Genomic DNA, 23,292 nt, shown 5'->3' with positions numbered 1-23,292 from the left:
CAATGATTCCTTGTAAACATCATTATATGCACTGTACACATTTGCTAGTCCCATCCATAAGTATACTATGCATATTAACATGATAAAAGTTTGTGTTGTGAATTCAAGTTTTCATGTATTTTATATTTTACAAAATACACCTTAATGTGGTGTTTTATTGTTTTTGGATTTTAATTAACGCTTTATGTCAACATACAATGGTTTCAGTATTAGTGGAAGCTAACTTGTTAGCCAGAGAGATGCTAATTGGCAAGCTAATCCGTCTGCCGAGTGCGCATCACAGCGGTGCGCGTCCGCCGGAGGACACACACACACGGCCAGCAATAGAGGAGCTGCTGTCTTCAGCAAAATGGCCGACAGATTTTCAAGGTTCAACGAAGAGCGTGATTTCCAGGTAAAATGCGAGTCACGCCGTTCGCCATTCGTCGGGGCGTTTATTTGAATGTTTGGGGACACGCGCGAAGAAAACACGTCAGTTGCAGCCGAGTCGTTCTTACCGCTGTACACCTTGCATTTTCTGCATCGATGCTGGTTAGCATTAGCGGCTAACGCACTGCGGCGCTGCTGAATTTGACTTCCCCTTACGATGTTCTAAATCAATATTTATCACCGTTTCTGTTACGCGTCGTCGCTTGTTTGATAATACAACAGCACCGCCGCGGACAACGCTATGGCACACTCGATATTTAACTCAAAATTTGCTGATTAATGACCTTGAGAAGTGCTTATTTATCGACATATGCTAACGGAGGTACGGCTAGGTAGCTAGCTAACTACCATGTTGCTAACACGTAATGCTAACTGAGCATTAGCATGCGATGACAAGTGATATTTTCCTAAAAAAAATGTTATTCCTCACACATCGTCTGCTTTTTTTTTTTGCCCCTTGTTGATTAACCAACTCTGTGGTTGGTTCAAATATTTAATTAGTTGACGCAAGTTAAAACGTAAATGCTTAATAAACATGTACACAGTGATGCAGTCTTCCAACCACGTAATTGCAGTGAATTTAGCGACACTTGTTTATGTTTTGCCTTTTGTGCACCGGTCCTAATACTGTACATTTACTAATGGTGCTATTTTAAAAAGTACATTATATAAGACATTTCACCGTTATGACGACCTGCGTTTGAGAAGCTTGCTGTTATCTATGCTTTGAGACCACACCCAATAAAAGAGCATTTAGTTCATTGCACAAATTGGTACTTTATTAACAGTCATTGTTACTCACTGCATTATTATATTCTTAATTATTCACATGTTTTTTGTTTTAACTTGATTTTTTGGCTTTAACAGTGTATGCGTTATATTTAAACAGCTGGACAACTCATTTTATTTATTCCCTTTTCTCAAGTTTTGCAAATAATTTGAGCAAGTAGCTTTGTTGCACCTAAAACAATGTTTTGAATTGAACATGTTTTGCTACAAAATGATGCGGACTTGTTGCATTCCGCTCTGTAACCTGTTTAACTAGCTGGCTAAGGATTCAGAATTGGTTAATTTGCTAACACTGCCTGTCTTTTTTTACCCCCCCCCCCCCCCCACTATTCATTCCCATGGGTGCCTGCTTGTAGTGTTTATGCGAGAGCTGCATTGCATTGCATTGCGGTGAGCCTGAATGAATCTGTTTAGGGCAGCTCCGGCTCTGCACAGTGGTGCTCTGTTTGCGCAAAGCCATTCACGCTGTCAGAATCCGGACAGGTTCTCCATGGAGTGAAGCCCCCCCTCCTTGCTTCTGAGCCGCATGCTGCCGGAAGTGTCCCCTGGATGTAGTGACAGCGCCAGCATGACCGGACTGACAGTGAAGCGTGCACGGTTTATTGACTCACATTGTGCAGGCATCTTAGTGGTGCTGTCGGATCGCACGGAGACATTATTTTAGGTTAGGGGGACATTGCTTGAAAGCCGAAGCGACCCATTTAACAAGTCTGCAGCCCCTGAATTAGAACACATATCCATACCAATGCTTTCCGCAGCCCGTCGAGGCAGCTAACTAGTATAGACTTTAAAGTCAGTTTGCGGTTGGATCGGCGCTGCGCTGCTACACACAGTCACATTGTGGTGGAGGGAGGGTGGTAGGGGGTCTCAATGGGAAAGCAATTGATGCGGAGTCGCTCTTCCCCCCCGGCAGCAGCCTTTATCATAATCCCCCCCCCCCCCCCCCCCAACCTCCGGCCTTCACTAATGCTGATGCAGTTGTTCTGTTTAATCTGAATTAATGACAGCCAGTGTAGCATCAGATAACCTCATTGTGGTTTTACAGCTTATCCCAGCAAAACCACATTCCGTGGGGGGCATTCCGGGGGGGCACGAGTTGTTCATGTCACAGTCCCACAAGGTCTGCAATTTATCTGTGGTGTTTGGTATGCTAGATGCCACCATTGTGTCATTAGCATAATTAGCCATGATGCAAAACAGTATCATGTTTGTAAAGCTTCTTTAACAGCAGAACATGGAGTTACTGCATTGTGAGTGTTGGTTTAATTTTGTAAGTGCGCTGATTTTTAAGAAAATTGGCTCATAATTTTGGAGTTGCCACCGGAATACCCAGCATGCCTTATGGGCACTTTGTAAATAACAGAGTTGTTGTTGTTACCCACATAGAATGGTATTTTTAAGAGTGTTTTTTAAGTTTTTTTTAGAATATTTTTTTAACCTTTTACACTTACTATACCAGGATAAATGAATAAAACGTCTGTTGATTAAATGTAAAAATATTGGTTCAAGAATAAACGTGAGCATAATAAAATGGCCAAATAGGTGGTGAAATAACATGTTTTGTTGCTGTGAAGTAAAGTGAACAGCGGACTATTTGCGGGCTCTTTTTTTGTTTCTTTTCTGCGTGCGTGAAGGTCAGCAGACTTGACAAGACACAACCTTCGCCTGTCCTCTGTCAGCCAGAGAAAGGAAGCCATCTGTCTGCTGTACAAACACTCCCTTTTAGGAGTTAGCCAGCCCCATAACCCATGCTTTGTTTTCCTCTGAAGTTTTTTCCTAATGGAGACTGACAGGATCTGTGGACATGCTATTTATTTGGCGATGCACAGTTTCAACTGTGTCAATGAATGCGGCATCTACATTTTGAATAATAGTTCCGAGTAGAGACGGATACGGATTCCCGCCAGTGATGAAATAACCCTCAAAGATCAATATAAATGTCTGTCACTCAGGGTGGGAATCACTTTGACCAGTACGAAGATGGCCAAGTGGAGGTGGAGCAGGCGTCCTTGGACAAGCCCATCGAATCGGTAAGGCCGCATCCCGTCATCCTGCACCATTGGACCAGCTGTGAGAGTGGATGATTGGTCCAGGCAGGAAAAATTTAAACACCATGATTTATTTTTTCGACTATTAAGAGTTTTCTCTTTGACCACGTAACCTATAGAAACACTCATGTCATGTCCATTTAATGACCCCCTCCGTCAAGACCCCCTTCCCCTGTCCTGTCCTGACATCCATTTCCTGTGTGACATTTAAAGATAACATACATGCTAGCTAGCATCCTTTAGTTGACACAATATGATTGTTAGCTTTTTTGAGCTGATACAGAATATATGGAGTGGATAAAGCACTGTTATTGATTAGGCTTTTTTATATATATATATAATTTTCTTTAGTGAATGATCGCAAATTTGACCTTGGATCGCTGGATATTTTAATATTTTAATTTATGGTAATTAAGTAGCAGTGCTTCTTCCACTCCCCGACAACAGAGCGCACATTTAGACGATGACGCGAATGGCTATTTTTTTGTGTTTTGAGCGACTGTTTTGTGTGTATGTATGTATGTAGCTTAGAATTTGTGTTTATAGGACAGTATATCTTATTGTACACAACTTGGGGTGTTCGACATTTCTCTCCCGCAGCGAATTGGCCACCCCCCTATTAGCTAAGCAGCAATGACCCGGTTTGTATTTGCACGCTCTGCTTTCTTACTCCTGTCTCTAGGGTCCTTGTAACGCTTCTCTTGACTGTTTTTTGTCTCTCACTCGCTCTCTTTCTATCTCTCTCTCTCTCTCTCTCTTTTGCTCTGTTCAACTCTGAAAGCTGTAATCTCTCTGTCTTTCTGTCTCGCTCCCTCCCTACTACACAGTGATTCGGTGTACAGTACCCTCTGTCATTCTGTGCTGGCATGGTGCTTGTGCAACTGGGACTGCATTTTTTTTTTCTGCTGAAGAGGCACATGGATAATAGTGCAGGCGTCTCTCTTTCTCTCTCTCTCCCTCTTATTGTCTTCCCCATTTTCTCCGTCCCCCCCCTCTCTCTTAAATGGTCGCTGAAGCCGTCATGGTGAGCAGGCCCAAGCCCTTCCTCACATAGAATCGCCAATGGAAAAGAAAGAAATTGCAGAAAATAGGTTATAGGAATACAGTAGATCCCCGCTTTACATGATTGGCACTTTGGTTTTTGTGATTTATTCATTCCAAAATTGACTACTTTGACATTAAAGAAAACAATGCCAAATAATTATAAATGACTATTTTTTTATGTAGACTTCCCAAACAATTCAATAGTTCTGTATTAAATTACTGTCACTCACAACTTTCTTTAGCTTAGTTATTTAACAGTCACACTCAATAATACATGCACAGACGAGTGTAGGGTGCGTTTATGGGCACTCGTTTTTTTCAAAGCGAAACAGTACAGTGCGATTGCACTAGTTTTGTTACTTGCAGTATTGTTTACGTGCCTGAACGGGATAGGATTTCTGCATTGGAAAAAAATGAATTTGTGGGGATCTACTGTATAACTCAATTATATGATGTCTTGGACATGTAAAATAAAGCCCCTATTAATTATGTAGATGGAAAATAATCCAAAGAAGATAATCCAACCAAAGTGCAAAACTAAAATGGCTCATCTGTGTGACCTGTTAGTCTCTCACAGAGGTAGTCATCCACTCGTGCGTGGGTGCTGGAGAGGTAGAAACAAAAAGGCGGGTGAGAGGTGGCTTGCTTACCGAGCTTGAGTGTACTGTACTCCTACTCCTGCGCTATTATTTATGAAGGCGGGCGGGGGGGGGGGCAACCGAGAGCCGAGCTGCGGCATCACACGGTTCATCACAAACGACACGTGTTCTATAGTCTTGACAAAACGATCTGGATCATTCATTCGACACACACCGCCAGCGAATGGTTCAGCCCGGTCTCTCGGAGCCCCCCCCCCCTCCCCGTGCCTCTTTGTTGTATAGGCAACTAGAGGTCTGTGGTTCTTGACTGGGATCTTTTAATTCTTGTCTTTCCGCCCCCTTCTCTCTTTTGGGCTCTAACATTGATTATGCATTGCATGTGTGGTAGCAAAACAGTACGACTTCCTGTCCGCGCCACAACTTTCCTCTCCTTACTCTCCTAAACCCGACTCCCCTCCCTCAATCATGACCCCTACCCCGCCCCAGAGCGATATGCAGCGGGCACCCTCAGAGCCGGAGAATGCACATGACGTGTACGCCCTCCACCGAACGAAGAGCGGCGCAGATACTCGCACAGACCCTCTATCACTGATTTTAGTGCAAAACAAACACTTTTAAATCTTCCTATTTCATTACGTCTCTTCACCTGCCTCCCTTAAGTGATTTTACCCAACTCGAAACCGTTAATACACGTCCCCCTTTGAAGAATTGGCTCATCGGAATAACGAGGTAAGTATCCACGTCAGATAACATCACACCGAGCACCATGTTGTCTTGTATCTCTTGCTCCATTCAAATCTCCATTTGAAATCTGGAGCGTCGGCGCCTGTTCTCCGGCAGCAGGAAGTCTTGACGCTGAAATATTTTCCATTCGGTCACGCCGGCAGCAGGTGAGGCTTGCGTGGAATTCGCAGAAACGAAAGTGCGCCGCAGAGCAAACCCGAAAAAGACACAAGACACACAACATTGGGTACAAATGCCATACAGCGCTTGCGTTGGCGCGTTTGCAGGTGTACCTAATGTTGTGTCCCGCGAGTGTATATAAATGCTGAACGCACCAATGCTCGGATCGGTTCCTGTGACCGCTTTCTTGCACGCTGACGGACACTTGCATGTGTTTTAAAATTAGCATTGACCGCGCAGACAAGACACATGAATACTCTCAGGTCTCTTGGTGGGATCCCCTGCATATCACTTCTACCCCCCACCCCCCCACCCACACCCACCTCGGTCATAACTTTGCAAACGCGCTGTGCCGATAACTGCACAGTGCACACTTTCCAAAACCTACCCCGGTTTGTAGAGCTCTCTTGTTTGGATAACATTTTCTGCTTTTCTTTTCTCCTGTATTAACAGTCCGTTGGTGGGTTTATTTTTACTTTTTTTTTGACATGCCTACCTTTTGTGTTTGTATACAGTATTGTTTTTTTTAAAGCAGAGAGAAGCAGATATTACTTAAAAAAAAAAAAAAAACAGTAGAGAAGCTAGCAGAATTGCAGTTGAAAGAAAGCGTTTGGCTGGTTTCTTACGTTGTGTCACGTGTGACTGTTTTTTTGACAGCCCAGTATTTTAAAGCCAGGTTCGTATGGAAATGCCTTCACTCCACTTGCACTGCTGTTGGACTCGCCGTCTTTGCTTTCATCCGTCCGTCCGTCCGTCTGTCTGTCAATTTTCTTTTGGTGCACTCATCTGTTTGCTCCGACATGCAGCCGGCACATCATCTCTACCCGCCAGACCCAAATTTCTTTAGCTTTTGCAGCCCAACCAGCCCTTCCTGTTTTAATTTGTTTCCACGCGTAAATAACAAATAAACAGGGTTTGCTAGAGCGCATCTGATCATATTTCATTATCAGGCCCCAGGTGGAGGGGAACTGTGTGGAGTCGGAGCGTTATCTTTTAATCAGGCCAGTCGCTCTGGGAGCTTTTTATTAAACATTTTTGCTCCGGGGCCTAAGCTATGCCCCAAATCAATCGCGGCGATATTGTAGCATAACGCCGCAGTAAAGGACAGTGGGAGGGGAGATGTTCCCTGCAGCAAAACTGCAGCGTTTCCCTCCATACGATCAAGTTGGCCGAACACACAAAGATGGAGGACGGGGATGACGCTCCACGGTCCACACATCCCCTGCATCCTGTGTATCTTTTGGACATGTTCAAGGGACTGCCAGGCAGGAACGTGTCATTTACTTGATATATTGCTGTACCAGGACGTGGTTTTCAGTGTAAAGAAACAGGAAGTGGCCCAGTTCAGCCAGTAGTGTCCATCCCAGAAACCACAGGAACAAAAACTTGTCGGCATTGAATGAGGACCATGTCGGCGGAGATGGCGTGCGTGCTGCAGGACTTCCCCTCCCCACCTTTTACATGCACTAACCCATCCAGGCCCAGTTGTCTTTCCACCACCCTAAACCTCCCCCCAATCCCCCCCTCGCCATGGCTCAGCCTGCTCTGTACTGCCCCCTTGTCCATCTGACCTCTAAAGTACAATAAAGCACCAAACGGGCCGTGTTGAGCCATCACCACCTTCTGTGTGCCTGATCCACCTGAGAACTAACACTTGGAGTTTTGCTAACAACCCTCCTCCCTCCCAACACTCCCGCCTCTCTGTTGTGTATGTGCGCCATTCGCAGTGTGCTACTAACACGGACGCTTTTTGTTAAAAAAAAGAATTTTAACAAAAAGCTGCATGCCGTTTTTGTTTTGTTTTTGTTTCAACCCACTCCCCTTTTCACCTTTTTTTTTTTTAATTTTCTTCTCATGATGTCAGTCTCCTTTTGTGATTATAAATATCCTTCATGTTTGGTTTGTATGGTTTGTTATTTTGGTAGAATGCAGCACTGTGGTGAATGTTAGTCAAGCCTGGAGTAGTTATAATCACAATAGAAAAAAAAAAACCAAAACACCGCTTATTCAGAAATCTCATTGTCTCATGTTGATTTTGTGCTTGATGTTGTACTGTAGTGTGTAGTGTTGGGACAGTCTTGCATTTCACTTAATGTTTTGATGTATTTCATTTTTCTCTTTGCTGACCCATACTAGTGACATAACAATCTCAGGAGACTTGCATATTATGCCCCCCCCCCCCGGAGTGTTGAAGGAATTGCTGCTGTGCACGTTTATCCACTCCTGTCTTTTGATTTTTTTTTTCCCAACGTCTGTGCCTCTTTTGAGTGTTAGTCAACAACAACAACAACAACAATCCAGAGCTTTTACACTGTAAGGCAGTTAGCCTATTTGATGTACAGTTTATATTATATGATGTATAACGTTTGAATGCAAAATTAACCTTAGCAGTCAATTGAAATACAGTAAACCTCGGATATATCGGATTCAATTGTTCCCACTGGTTTTGTCCGATATAAGCGAAATCCGTTATATGCGTATACCGGAAAATGTCCGTTTTACGCATATGTTGGATTTATATCCGGTATATGCGTAAATCGGATTTTATCCGTTATAAAAAGGCACTTCCTTGACTATGTTTCCAATGTACCTGGACGCGCAGGCAACGCTGCAAACGCTGCAAATGACTGTCACCATTCGGCGAATCGATATATGTCCGATATAGGCGAGGGAGATTTAATGGAAATGCATTGGAACGGGACTGGAGATTTTGTCCGAAATAGGCGAAATCCGTTATAAAAAATCCGATATATGCAATGAATTTTTATTGGAAATGCATTACAGAAAAATCGGTTCTTTTTTATCTGTCCGTTGTGAGCGAATTTCCGATCTATCCGAGTCCGATATATCCAAGGGTTTCCTGTAACATTAAACTTTTACCTTTTATGTTGGTGAAAATAACAGTTTAGCCAAGTTAAATGTCCGCAAAAAGTTTCTTCTACGCCTTTTAACAGAGGCGGTGCTCCAGTTCATCCACTTGAATGATTAAATTGTGTCGGTTCTGTTCATTTCGAACATGCTTTCAAAGTAAAAGCGTAAAAAAGCGGAGCTCGCTTCCTATGTTTAACAAAGTTTATAAGCACCGAACCTGTAAAGCTGAATGTAGATTAAGGAAGTTCCTTTTTAGGTAACTCCTTCCTTCCAGTAGATACCTCATACGCTGCCGTTGAGCAACTGGATGGCCTTGGAAACTGTGAGAATTTAATTCATGATGGTGGAGGATCGCATTCTTGGCCCGGTTTGAGGTCAGAAAGTGTCATAAAAATATGACGTAGTTAAAAGACGAATGTGTTGCCGAACAGCCCGGCGATGCAGGCAGTGTGAAAGACCATGCACAGCAGCTATTTCTAGTCCATCCAACGGGGGGGTGGAGGGGGGCTGCTACATGCACACAATGTTTTCCCCCTCCTGTCGCCTGCACAAATTCCCTTCACACGTGCACATTCTGTCCGCCTTGGGCCTTGTAATGGTAATCCAAGGCCCGCTAGCCTCCGCTCCCTGTCTCTCTTCCTCTTTTTTTCCATTTGAATTTTTTTATATGTGTCAGCTACATACGTTTCATGGTGCTCCCCCCCCTCACCCCCCACACCCCCACCCACCCCTCAGAATCACAGCAAGCTTGGAGTTTCTGGTCGTCATTTTGTTAATGCAAGATTTCCATACTTGTTCTGTGTCACTTTTTCTTTGTTTACTAAGATCTTGCTCTGTAGTGGTTCATATATATGTGTGTATATATATATATTTGTGTATGTATCTGTGTGTGTGTGAGAGTGCGTGTGGTGATGCATATATTGCCCTACCTCCTTTTTCCCCCTTCCTAACCTCCTAGACAATATTGACAGTTTTTCCCAATGCCATTTCCTTCAATGGCTACTAGTCAGTCCTACTTGAGCATTTATTGTAGTTTGCAGCCTACACATAGCCTCATTTACTCATCTTAGTAGAAAACCTTGCCCCCCCCGCCAGTCTTCCCACCCCTTTCACCCCCCCTCTCCCAACTCGTGCTGAAAGACACTGATGTGTACACTCTGTAGTTGACATGGATGATGCTAATGATGACAATGGTGGTGGTGGTGGTGGTTGTGCTGATGATGATAGTGTGATAGTGTGAGCTGAATGCTTTTTTTTTTGTTTTGTTTTTTTGTTTTATGTGACCCGTGATCCGCGGGGGGGAAAAGCTCCTCTTATTATTGGAATATTTCTGGTTTGTCTCCTTTCTCCTGTCTGATAGGACAACATCGGGCACCGGCTGCTTCAGAAACATGGATGGAAGTTGGGGCAGGGCCTTGGCAAAACCATGCAGGGTAAGCGCTCGCTCTTCCACGCACATCTTTACATCTTGACTCCTAATGAAACGGCTGGTGGCTCTCGCCAGTTCACCTCTATTTGACCTCACTCACATTTACAGGGTTGCCCCCCCCCCCATTCTATACTCTGTCTGTGTCAACCTCACTTCTGTTGCTGTCATGCTGATTTCTGTCAAACGTTACGCAGGGGGAAAATGTTTGTGGTGCATTTGCTTTCAATTCAAGTGAAGTTCATACTTGGCCAGGTTTCGCATGGTTCATGCACAGGTTGTTTGTTGCCTTGAGACTAAATCCACTCTATACTGTGTATGTTTTATGCAAAGTCCCTGATTAGACATGTATTGCTATGAATGACCCTTCAATATTGGTGTCCCTGTACTCTCTCCAGCATAGTTTTTAAACAAAAATATTCTTGGTAGCCAAACCAGACTGAGTTCACCAGGTTGTGTTTACTCTCTTTTAGTCACAATGGGCCACAGTAGGTCCAAACATTCAGGTCCACTATTGTATATTATATTATGCAGTATGCAGTAAGACACCAACGGCCCCGCATTGTACTTGGGCTTCAAACTCAGGGCATGTTGCCAGTCTTCACTTCTTTCCAATGACAATCACTTTTTTTTCATCCCTTTTTCTTTTAACCTAAACATTGACTTCGATACTGTGGTTCACCTCGCGTTTATATGTACTCAGTCCTGCTTTTGTAACGCCTATCTTACTCAAGTGCCCCGTGCTTAACCTGGCAATAACAATCATGCAAAATTACCATGACAGCAAGTAACGCTGCTTATATTATTGAGTGGTATCTGGATGGTGTGGGTGTCGGATGAAGAATCTGCGTGGCCACTGTAAAAGCTGTCGCATTTGAATTCATTAAGCGCTGTAAAAGCATCTTGAACTTGTTTATTATTATTATTATTCTCTGCTACTATTATTATTCAGACAGAGAACAGGGGAATTTAACCTACTTAAAATGTAAGATGCACAGATCAACGGCCATTTTCGTTTTAGGGGCCATTTGCAGTACCGTGGCACCTCGTTTTTTGTTATTAAGGCATTCCAAAAAAGCACTTTTGCCCACAGGAATCTAATTAATCTGACCATACAACCCATAAACCATACACTTAATCAATGATCCAACTATTTTGGTATTCGATAATCAGTTTTTGATTTAACGTTGTAAATATCTTCTTTTCGGCATGTCAAATTTCGATTTTGTAAAACTATGACGGACATTTTTGTTGCAGACCAAACCACAAACTGTTAGCATTTGGTCCATTTGATTTGGTCCGTCTGCGGTCGAAGTGATGACTCTATTAAATAATCAAAAATGCAAGCGTCAGATCAATTGTGCATCCACAACTTAACACCACAAGATTCAATGTGCCAAAGCGACTCCGTAATCAGGAAAAAAGCCGAAAGAAACAAACAAACACGCAATATTTTATAAGAATCGAGCGAAACCCAAATCATACGAAAACTAGGGTGATCTGACCTAGTGTTTTCTTTCTGTGTAATGTTCCAAAACGGGCGGTGTTTAATTTTGTTTGTAGAATATGTCATGTGTCGATAACAGAATGAGCTGTAGTCTGTAGTTTGCCCCCGGGCTGCACTTTGGACACCACTGATGCAGTGACTAATTACAAGTATTTTGTGTCTCCTTGCCATTGGAATAGGATGTTTGTTAATATGCGGTTACTTCATTGAGTAACGTAACTGTTTGGAAATTGGAATATGGCTTCACGTTGACCAGATGATGGCTGACCAATAAGGCGATAGGCGTACATTGCAGTTATTATTGCTGTTAAGTCTGACGGCTGCTGGTGTTGGCACCCGCCCCCAGTTGTTGTCAAAACCTCACTCAGTGTGTCAACTCACAAGTCGGGCTGAAAGTGCATGAAGTTTTGATTGGGTGGCGTGTCCTTGAGCAGCAGCATCCGCGTTCTATCGAAGGCGATAAGGATGTTGGCCCAAGTTAGCGCCGATGGTTGCGGGTTACGTAAGCGTCCAGCTTTGTTTGCAGGTGGCTCTGCGGCAAAGTGCGTCCAGTTGTACAATGCGGTGTTTGTTAAATGTACACACAGTCGCACACATGCAACGCAGTCACGCCAAGTCTTGTTGAAGGGCAATCATTTTAATTGAATTGAATTTAATTGAATTTTGAAGTGAAAAGCATTATGTCCCCTTTTTAAGTTTCTCACTGTATTGACTGTTCTTATTCTTCTTTTGTCCCTTTTTTTGCCCCTTTTTAGGTAAGGTTTGTTGGATCCTTTCTGTATGCGTATGCGTGTGTGTGTGTGTGTGTCTGTGTGTGTGCGTGCGTGTGTTTTCTTTCTCCTACTCGGCAGTTCACCTCAGTGTAACCCCCCCTCTTTTTTTTTTGCAGTATACTATAGGCTAATGTAATGGCCTCTGTCAGCTTCCTTGTCTCTGCTTCATAATCACTAAACCTTTTATTTCAATCCGCCTCTGATTTTAAACATAAGAACAACAAATTGCTTGAATCAAGGTAGATGTAAGAAGCCGTGATTCCGCCACGTACCTTTTTTAGAATCTTTATCACTAGGTCGTCCACGTCGTCCCCCCCCCCCCCCGTCCCCCCTTTCTCAACCCCTCTTAGATTTTCCGTGGCTGCTGTCGGGTATCTGATTGGCTGTAACCACACGGCTCAGACTTTGAATGGCTTGCAGGGTAGAGCAACTTCCCCTCTCTGCTTGTTTGCCTGTTTCAACCTTTACAAGAAAAAAACTGTGACACTTGGATGTGTGTTTGCTTGTTCTGTTGGGCTGAGATATATATAAATATATATATTATATATGTGTGTATGTGTGTGTGTGAATGTCCGTAACTGACCGGGCCATAGTGTCAGCTTACAGGGAAAACCTCACCACCACCCCCTTACACCCTGAGAGTCACTGTCGCCACGGTTACACACTCCCACCCCCCATTTTTTCTTTGCACCCACCGACCCCCCCCCTATTTGCACCGCATGCTTGTCCCGGAGGTGCACTGTTGCCTGGCTCCAACTGTCGCACTCCCCCTGGGCTTTAAGCAGTGTCAGTACACCCGTGGTGGAGGAACCAAGTGTCGCACACCAACACTGTAAAAAGTGTACGCACTACACTACACGACACAAGCCAAGCACTGCTTAAAGTCTGGCAGAAGGTACATTTGTGTGTCACGTGTTCACCATACAGGGGGGGTTCCATGCATCGTAAAGACAAGCTTGCTGGCTGGAAACTAGTCAGGAAATAACTTGGCTCACACAAGCCTCAAAGGGGGAAGGTGGTGGTTGTCCATTATTTTACCTGGTTTTTTTTTTACCCCAACAAAATGTTTGTCCCATTTCAGCTGAATTGGCATAATTGGTTAGTATGCTACCGTGTACATAAAGTCATTCCTCACCCAGAAAAAGCCTCTCGGAAAATGATTAGACGGGGTTTGAAATTATTGCTTGACACTATATGGACTATAAGTAACAACAATATCCTTTTGCCGCCACTCTTATGTGAAGATTGTGGAGTGACTGTGGGGACTTTTGTGCATTTGTCATCTAGTGCAGTGATTTTCAACAACTGTGTGCCGTGAGGAATTATTCAATATTACTTTTTTTTAAATTAACATATATTAATAATTTTCTCGGGCGGCACGGTGGTCTAGTGGTTAGCGCGCAGACCTCACAGCTAGGAGACCAGGGTTCGATTCCACCCTCGGCCATCTCTGTGTGGAGTTTGCATGTTCTCCCCGTGGGTTTTCTCCGGGTACTCCGGTTTCCTCCCACATTCCAAAAACATGCTAGGTTAATTGGCGACTCCAAATTGTCCATAGGTATGAATGTGAGTGTGAATGGTTGTCTGTCTACATGTGCCCTGTGATTGGCTGGCGACCAGTCCAGGGTGTACCCCGTGTGGCAGCACGTAGCTGATTGCCTCGTTCCTCTAATAGACGCACGTGAGCGGTAGTGTTGACATTTTGTAACATTGTTGGTTAAATTAGTATGCGGATCAAAAGGATCTGCTGTGGTGAGTCCGTAATCAGGAAACTGAAAGAAGCAAATAATGTTGGTTATTGGTGTGCGCCGCAAAATTTTTCCAGTAAAAAAAACGTAGTAGTAAAGTAAAGTAAAAAAGTTTAAGTAAAAAAACTTGCCGTGGCTCAAAAAAAGGTTGAAAAACACTGATCTAGTGCATCCCACCAGGTTGGACGCCTATAATTGTCCTGCTCCAATGAACATTTAGTAGCGACGGCATTAAGCCCGCCCACTAATTGAAGAAGTGTGTCCTAATACTTGTGTCCATATAGTGTAGCAGCATATACTTATTCTAAGGGGGTATATATCGGCAATGGGGGGTGTATCTTTTGGGGCTTATTCTGGTTGAGTGGGTGAGATGAGCAACGACAGGGCACTGGGACCAGTGGTTTTTGAGAGGGTGGTGAGAGGGAACCTATAAGCACATAGCTGTGTGTGAAGGGATGTGGGGTGGGGTGGGGTGGCTGAAGGGGGCGGGGGCGCTGACACACTGACACCCCCCTCAGGTAATGCCTTCCCCCCGCACTCCCCCCCCCCCCCCCCCCCCCCAAACCTCACAACTACACACACACACACACACCCAACCCCGCCCTCCCTTCTCTATGTGTCTCAATCTTCCTGCTTAACCAATTGGTGTTTCTTTTTTACAGCCATTTGATCCTGCCCATGTTGTGCTGATGGTAAACTTAGTGGTAAATGTTATTTTATCCCCCAATTGAATTGTTTATTTTTGATTTTTTGTTTAGTTTTGTTTGTTTTTCTCCCATTTTTTGTTTTGTTTCTCCTGTCATCACAGCACCAATGCTACATAGGCTTTTCAATTCTCTCCGTATTAGTCCTCATTCTGCTGCTTGTGTATATATATATATTATCATGCATTACGTATTACTCTTAGAACATTGTCATTTTCTTTGTTTTCAGTTTTTTTTATTTTTTTTTAAACCTTGTGATTCACACCTTGTGATTTAGATGCACATTATTGTTGTTGTCTGGTCCCTTTTCCTCCTCCTCCTCCCCCTCCCCTCCACTGGGATGGGTAATGTGGAAGTATTGTCACTGTGTGTGTGAAGATTTGGTGATAGGTTTTTTGGGATGCAATTTGTTCATGAATCTTTTAATTCTGGGCCTGGCCTGGCTTGTGACTCCCCCCCCCTCAGACGCACCACTGCAGTGGACTGATTTGCGCACCCTAACAACAGTACAGTCGTCCCTCGTGACATCACGGTTTTTCAAAAAATGAATTGAGTACTGTTTTGTAGTTAAATATGACCTATTATTAGTAAAAAAATTATTATTTTTGTTGTCCAAATTAAGCAGTCTCAAGCAATTACAAACACAGTACGAGCCGTTTTTAAGACCACCATTGAACTTGTGAGTGTAGTATTTGACTTTGGTCACTAGGGGTCAGTAATTGTTCAGTGAGACGAGCGCCAGACTAAATTACAGTAAACCTCGGATATATCGGACTCGGATATATCGGAAATTCGCTCACAACGGACAGATAAAAAAGAACCGATTTTTCTGTAATGCATTTCCAATAAAAATTCATTGCATATATCGGATTTTTTATAACAGATTTCGCCTATTTCGGACAAAATCTCCAGTCCCGTTCCAATGCATTTCCATTAAATTTCCCTGGCATATATCGGATGGCCGCATTGTTATGCTAATCTTGTTGATGTCACTGGCTATTGTCTTTCTCCTGGCTCCAGATTTCGGACAAATATAAAAGTGAGTGACGTCAATAATACTAGCACAGCAGTGAATGAGATCTTAACCTCACTATTGGAAATAACGTAGGCCTGACGGGCGTAACAGAGCCTAGCTTAATTAACAATTTGTTATGCTCAGAGTCCGATGAAGTTAAATTCTCATTACCTTACGTCTCTTTTCATTGCCCAGTCCAGGTACATTGGAAACATAGTCAAGGAAGTGCCTTTTTATAACGGATAAAATCCGATTTACGCATATACCGGATATAAATCCGATATATGCGTAAAACGGACATTTTCCGGTATGCGCATATAACGGATTTCACTTATATCGGACAAAACCAGTGGGAACAATTGAATCCGATATATCCGAGGTTTACTGTACCTCACAACAGACGCAATAATAATAACAATAACAACACGTTACTATTGGAACAATAGCCCACAACAAGCCAAGGCTCAACCCCTGACATCATTTCCTGTCACCGATTCTGCTCCCCGACAAGGTCAGCTGTTTTAAATGGCTTGTCAAGGTGACTATAGTTCATGTTTAGATGTCTCTAATGATGTTAAACATATTTCGAAGTTCATAAACAGGTTCTTTATGCGACGGCGAACAGTGATAAACGAGGGATTACTGTATACAGAGTTCAGGTAACAAACACCCCTTTTCCATTGCACAGTACCAACTTGACTTTTACGATAAAAATAAACACACATGCTAACTTTTTAACTTTAAGTTGTGGTATTATACCCCGCAGTCTCCACTTTGCTGCAGAGAGACCCTCATTCTCCACCCCCCTCGCTACTGTGCAGTGGTAAAGTGGCAAAATTCAACCAAAAGGTCCGGTACAAGCTGAAAGCCACTGCAGTGGGACTGAGAGTCCGGGCAGGCCACGATGATGTTCCAATGCCCACGCATTTGTGATCTCAGAATTGAATGTCATTGGGCTGTGATGACTCAATTACTAAAAAGGAAGCAAATAGAGGAACTTGTGCTCTTAGCTTCCTGCGGGAAGATAAGAATGCTGTGTCGAGATTGGTGCATTCATAATAACCCCTCCCTCCAAAAATGTACTTAGCGGCGATGTCATATGCCCAATGGGATACATGTCAATGTGATTCACTGCAACCATAGATATATGTGAGGAGAAAAGGAGAAAAAAAAAAAAAAGCTGAAACCAAAACAGAAATGATAATCAGTCATATTTGGTTGTTGTATCTGGATGGTAAGAGGAGCAACATAGACTGGTCCAAATTATTATTTTAGATGATTTTTCTTTTTTCTGAGATTCCCTGTCTATCTCTGTCTGCCCCCCACACCCCTTTCCCTTATCCTCATATTTTCGCAGGTAAGTATCCCCATCCCTTGCACTGTCACCATGGCGATACCTTGGCCTGTGACGTCACTCTGCTGTAGTTCATTGCTTGTCTTGTTTTTTTTTTTTAATTTAATTTTTTATTTTTTTACTACAGTATGTCTTTCTCTCTGCTTTGTTTGGCTGATTATGAGTGGATTAAGCAGTTATGTCTCAACCTTCCAAAGTAGTTTTGATTTCTGTCTATATGTTTTTATTCTTTTGGTTGTTTGTTTTATCTACCGTTACTTTCCTTTCTGGTTTTAGCTCTTTTCACAGCTTATGTCACATAGCGTTAGATTTCTGTCCGGATTCCGGATGGGGGGGAAGAAGCACATTTGTAAAACTCTGCATGCAAGGTCAGACAACCTTAACACAATTGGAAAGCGGTGACGCAATAGTCCGCAGGAAACACTGGGAGGGTTTGTTGTCCTCATTGCCGTTCCAGCACTTGACACTTAAAATTGACTGCATTTGTGTAGCAAAATGTGTGTAAAAAAAAAACAAAAAACAAAAAAACACCACAGTAAGCTGTGAGAATGGCTGCTATTTGGTTTCACTGTAGCTTTCTGGTCTATCTGCACTTTAAAGGCAAACTTCTCTAACCCCCGGCACCCTATGCTCTCTAAAAGCAGGCTGTCTCCGAGCTGGCCTTCCGTCGCCCGTACGAAAACAACTCAACTGTCGTCTCTCTGTCTCTTTTCCCTCCAGGACGCACGGACCCCGTGCCGATCATTCTTAAATATGATGTCATGGGGATGGGACGAATGGAGATGGAGGTAAATGCCTTTTTGTTTTGCTTGCTGTCAAAAATAACGTGTTGACTGTAACTGAGTTGTTATGACGAGAGTGTGGATATAATTATATGAAAATGTACAATTTTAATCATTGTTTTTTTTTTTTTTTTAGATGGACTATGCAGAGGACGCCACAGAGAAAAGACGAGTCCTCGAAGTGGAGAAAGAGGAGACCGAAGAACTGCGGCAAAAATACAAAGTAAGTCCTTGCCTCCCACTTAGAAACTGGTCATGATTAGACCTTGATCCTAACCCTGGTTCATGGACAACAGGACCAGATGGAAAAGGAGAAAGCTATTGCTAAAGCTCTGGAAGACCTGAGGGCTAACTTCTACTGCGAGCTGTGTGACAAACAATACACCAAACACCAGGAGTTTGACAACCACATCAACTCCTACGACCACGCTCACAAGCAGGTACCACTTGGCGACCATCTTAAAGCATGGCTGCTCTTCTCAGGTGAGATATTAATGTTTCATTTGTTCCCTGAATCCGAACACAGAGGCTGAAGGAGCTGAAGCAGCGAGAGTTTGCACGGAATGTGTCATCACGTTCCCGGAAAGGTGGGAAGAAGCAGGAGAAGATGCTGCGTCGTCTGCACGAGCTGGCTGAGCAGAGGAAGCAGCAGGACCGGTGAGCATCGTAATCGTTGTTCTGGCGCCCTCTGCTGGCTGTGTTTAACTTTCTTAATGGCGTGTGTTGCAGAACTCCAGGAAGTGGCCCCATGTTCAAAACAACCACGGTGGTTGTGGATGGAGAGAAAGCCGAAGACGGCGACACCGTCGCCCCCGAGAGCGCCGTTGCCTTGCCCGAGATCCCCGTCGAGGTCTCTGTCCCGGATAAACGTCACAAAGCCTCCCCGAAGCCGACCCGGACGTTCAGCTTCTCTCTGGGCAGGAACAAATGCTCTTCCCCGACAGCTAGCGCTTCCTCCAAAGTCAGCGTCTCCTTCTCTTTTGCCAAAAAAGCTCCGGTGAAGCTGGAGACCGCTGCGGCAGTGTTCACTGATCATGGCGAGGAGGCTATTGAGGGAGAGGAGGAGGTCCAGGAGGGAGAAAAGGCTGCGACACAAAATGAAGCATCCGTCTGCGACGGCGACAGTCCCAAAGGTGGATCGCGTGGAAGCGAAGTCGCAGAGCCAACTTGTGCGATGGTGACAGAAGAAGAAGCAGCGCCGCAGCTGCCGCCACAGAACGATGGAAGCTCCTTGGCGTCCACTCTGAACAAGCTGAAAATGATGATGAAGAAGGAGGAGGGACACACGGGGCAGGAGCCTCAGTACTACCACTACATGCCTCCAGCACACTGTCGAGTGAAGCCCCATTTCCAGTTCCTGCTCTTCATGAAGGCATCAGACCAGGGTCAGAGTAAAGAGGACGGTGAGGAGGATGACTTGCAGGAGGAGAAGATTGAGGATGACTCTCAGCAGACTGAGTCCAATGTTCTAGAGTGTAACGATGAGGAAGATGATGGAACCCCCACAGCAACCCCTGATCCTCCTCAGCAGACTCCTCCGTCCCCCAAAGTGAAGGATGAGGACATGGCTTCATGTGCAGCAGAGACAACTCCTGATGTTCCAGCTTCTCCTCCAGAGAAAGCCGAAACCCCACAGGAGCCGACGGACTCCAACTCGGGACCGAAAATCCCGACCGGTCCTTTCTTCCCCGTGTTGAGCAAAGACGAGACCACCACCCTGCAGTGGCCCTCCGAGCTTCTGGAGTTCACCAAAGCACAACCATCGCTGTCTTACAGCTGCAACCCGCTCTACTTTGACTTCAAGTTGTCTCGCCACAAAGGCCCGCGTGCCGGAAAAGCGCCAAAGCCTCTAAAGACGTGCGAGCAGCCTGACAAGGAACCGGAGAAGGACGCCACGGCGGCAAAAGTGGAGCCGGTCGCTAAATCCGAGGTCGGTGGCGACAACGATGAGGTTGCGGCGAAAGCCGAGGGCGGCCCATCGGAAGGCGACGATCAAAAGGCGGCGGCGGCGGCGACGAGCAGCAGCGCCAAGAAGAAAAAGAAAAAGAAGAAGCACAAGAAATCAGCAAAGCATTTGAAGCGCAAAGCGAAGGACAAATTGGCGGCAGAAGATGGCGAGGGCGATGGCGAGGGCGAGGCCACGCAAGACATGCCCAAGAAGAAGAAAAAGCACAAAAAGAAGAAGAGCAAAAACAAGGCGGCTGATCAAGAAGAGCCAGCAGATGATGAGAAGGAGAAAACCAAAAAGTCTGAAGATACGTCAGATGCCTCCTCTGTGCAGCCTCCGTCTGGAGTTCCGTGTGAAGCGGGCAAGAGGAAGCGCGGCGTTAAGGATCAGCCCAGCAAGTCGGAAGCGGAGGAAGGCGGGAAGGGAAAATGCCAAGACAAAGTCACTTCCTCCGAGGAACACGGCGGCAGCAAGCGGCTAAAAACCGATTCGGCCGCATCCCAAAGCACTTCCTGTTCCACCTCCGCTCAAAAGAGCCCCGGACCGGCAAGACCTCCCAGCAGCGAGAGCGAGGAGGAAGGGGGCTCCGCCACCCAACGCTCACGTCATCATAGGTCGAGTCCTCGTGAGGAGCGGCGCCACCATAGCGAGGAATCGCGGCGCTCCTGCAGCCGCTCGTCGCGACGCGGCAGCAGCCGTCGCCGCCACCATCGCGGTAAAACTTCCCAGAGTCGCTCTTACTCCAGCAGCTCCGAGCGCTCCTCGGGAGGCAGCAGCGCCTACAGCCACAGAAGTCGAAGCTACTCTGACAGCTACAGCGACTACAGCAACGAGGGGCGCAGGCGGAGGCGCTCCAAGCGCTCCTCCGACTCCGAATACGAGAGGCGGGACAGCCGAGGGCACAGGCGGTCGAGGCGGCGTCAGTATTCGTCGTCGTCCTCCGACGATTCCCGCTCACGGTCGCGCAGCTACAGCCGCAGGAAGAGGCACCGGCGGCACCGCCGCAGCACCTCCCGCAGCTCCAGCAGCTGGAGCCGCAGCACCAGCGCCAGGTCGTGGCGCCGCAGCTACAGCCGCAGCCGCAGCTCGGCCAGCCGCTCGTCCAGCTCCACCAAGGCCTCCCCACACCGGCGCGGCAACCGAAGCCGAGGGGGCAGCGAGACCAACCGCAGGGACTTTAACCGCTCCCGCATCTACCGATCTCAGTCGCCGCGCTCCAACTCGCGGGGCCTTAACCGCAGCGTCGGCGGCTCGCTGGCGCAGAGGCTGGGCGGGTCCCGCGACGCGGGGGAGCACAAGAACTCCCTGACGGCGCGACAGCTCCTGGAGAAGATTCAGGCAAAAAAGAATTCAGACGATCCTGTCACAGGAACCAAATCCGGATTAAAGATCAAGGATCCTCCGCAGGGGTACTTTGGTCCCAAACTTCCTCCAGCGATCGGAAACAAAAGCATACTGCCGCTTTTCGGAAAACTTCAAGCAGGGAAGAAAACGCCAATCATCCCCCTGACCAGACCCGAAGAGGGCGACAAGTCGGGACCAGGGAAGAGCTCCGATGCCGATGGAGAAGTTATCCTGGTTGAGCCCATTAGGGAGTTCCCTCCCCCGCCGCCCCCTCCGGCTCCGCCGGTGCAGAAAGTGGAGGAGACCCCTCAGACCGCAGCGGTCCAAGAGGAGATCACAACAGAAGGTCAGGTGGTCCAAGAACCCCACCTGCTGTTTGATCAGGAGTCTTCCATGATGGTGCCTCAGTATCAAGTGGACTCGGCGCAGGACCCCTCACAGGACCCTATGATGGAGTCCCTACTGCCCGACCAGCAGCCGCCCATGCACGGCTACCCCGTCTACGCACCGCAGAGCCTGGAGGAAGAAGGCATGGAGGCGGAGGAGGACGGCCTGGCTCCTCTGGAGAGTCAGCCCATCACCTTCACGCCGGAGGAGATGGAGAAGTACAGCAAGCTGCAGCAGGCGGCGCAGCAGCACATCCAGCAGCAGCTTCTGGCCAAGCAGGTGAAGACCTTCCCCTCCGCCGCGGTCGCCGCCGTGGCCGCCGCCGCCAACCTGACCCCGGCCCCGCCGCCGCCCGCCCTGCAGCAGATCCACATCCAGCAGCCCGCCGTGTCCGTGGCGTCCGGGACGTCCATCGCCACGGTGCAGCACGCCCTCCTGCAGCACCACGCCGCCACCGCCGCCGCCATGGGCATCCACCCCGCGCACCACCCGCACCCCGCCCACGCGCAGCTCGCCCAGGTGCACCACATCCCCCAGCACCACCTCACCCCCATCTCCTTGTCTCCCTTAGGCCACACCCTCGGACACTCGCTCGGACACTCTTTGGGACACGCCGGGCTCATCCCCGCCCACCCGACCGCCTTCCTATCCGGTCAGCCCATTCACATCATCCCAGCCTCGGCGCTCCACCACACCCCCCTTGCCCTGCATCACGTACCCCACGCCGCCCTCTACCCCACGCTCTTCACGCCCAGGCCCTCGCAGGCTGCGGCTGCGGCGGCGGCGCTTCAGCTCCACCCCCTCCTCCACCCAATCTTCTCAGGGCAGGACCTCCAGCACCCACCTAACCACGGCTCCTGAATGCATCGGGGAACCGTCTGACGGGTGTTTTAGTCAACACGTATCCTCTCCAGACACCGCACACTTTGGGTGTTTTTTTTTTTCACGGGGTACGCAAACAGGATCCATTTTGTTTCCTTTTGACCACTGGACTTTTGGTTTTTCACACGATGACAAACAAAATGGCCGAAGCCATAAAGAAAATGATTACAGAAGGATAAAAAAAAAACAGGAGCTGCACCTCCTCTGGTTATACAGTACATAATAGGGACAGAGTATTTCCTATATTATTCTAATATGACTACTTGCTCTATATCACGTCATTTATTTCTAATGCAGTAACTTGTACAAATATCCATGTGAACACTTCAGCGTCCGGGTCGTTAAGGCATTCATTCACTTTTTTTTTTTTAATTCTAATTAGCTAAAAGAGGCGAGGATTTTTTTTTTTATTTGCTCACGTTCCCACGGGGGGGGGCAACTGAATGAATTGCACTGAATCCTTCAAAGATGATGCGTTGTTTTGCATCGTTTAAGATTGTAGTATAATTGTTATAATTGTTTTTTTCTGTTTTTAAATTATTTTCCAAGAAGGTGGGTGGGGTTTTTTTTGTTTTGTTTTTGTGTAATTTTTTTGTAAATAATAAAAAATGCTGTAGATTAACCTTAACATTGTGGAGGTTGTCATTGTTACAGATGTTTCATTGTTACAGATGCCTGATGGGTCTGGGAGGGGGGGGGCTGGGGCTTTGAAGGAGCATCGCTCTAGTCAAGTATCCCA

General features: G+C 46.3%; 1 protein-coding gene across 11 annotated transcripts; it reads left to right on the top strand.

The window, feature by feature from the left end:
- The first annotated feature begins 234 nt into the window (after nt 1-234).
- On the top strand, nt 235-23,181 carry gpatch8 (G patch domain containing 8). 11 transcript variants are annotated; one of them, XM_058048660.1, is made up of 10 exons: nt 312-394; nt 3,171-3,248; nt 3,867-3,907; nt 6,470-6,488; nt 10,044-10,116; nt 17,931-17,998; nt 18,129-18,215; nt 18,289-18,432; nt 18,519-18,649; nt 18,722-23,181. In XM_058048660.1, the coding sequence occupies exons 5-10, from the start codon at nt 10,110-10,112 to the stop codon at nt 22,530-22,532; spliced, it is 4,248 nt and encodes a 1,415-aa protein (XP_057904643.1). In that variant the 5' UTR covers nt 312-394; nt 3,171-3,248; nt 3,867-3,907; nt 6,470-6,488; nt 10,044-10,109; the 3' UTR covers nt 22,533-23,181. The 11 variants fall into 11 exon arrangements, with proteins under 11 accessions (XP_057904642.1, XP_057904649.1, XP_057904648.1 ...); XM_058048661.1 differs by lacking the exon at nt 6,470-6,488; XM_058048667.1 differs by lacking the exon at nt 6,470-6,488 and having other exon boundaries at nt 313-394; nt 12,372-17,998.
- Nucleotides 23,182-23,292: the final 111 nt, after the last annotated feature.

This window comes from Doryrhamphus excisus, chromosome 15, assembly GCF_030265055.1.
Source record: "Doryrhamphus excisus isolate RoL2022-K1 chromosome 15, RoL_Dexc_1.0, whole genome shotgun sequence".
In the NCBI taxonomy this organism is placed as follows: Eukaryota; Metazoa; Chordata; class Actinopteri; order Syngnathiformes; family Syngnathidae; genus Doryrhamphus; species Doryrhamphus excisus.
This window is presented reverse-complemented; position numbering and strand designations above follow the sequence as displayed.

Bases quoted from the DNA above. Each gene is read 5' to 3' on its own strand.
- gpatch8 (XM_058048659.1), top strand. From the start codon at position 350: ATGGCCGACAGATTTTCAAGGTTCAACGAAGAGCGTGATTTCCAG. The intron at 18,216-18,288 runs GTAAGTCCTTGC...CATGGACAACAG, and splicing joins AACTGCGGCAAAAATACAAA to GACCAGATGGAAAAGGAGAA. The intron at 18,433-18,518 runs GTACCACTTGGC...ATCCGAACACAG, and splicing joins ACGACCACGCTCACAAGCAG to AGGCTGAAGGAGCTGAAGCA.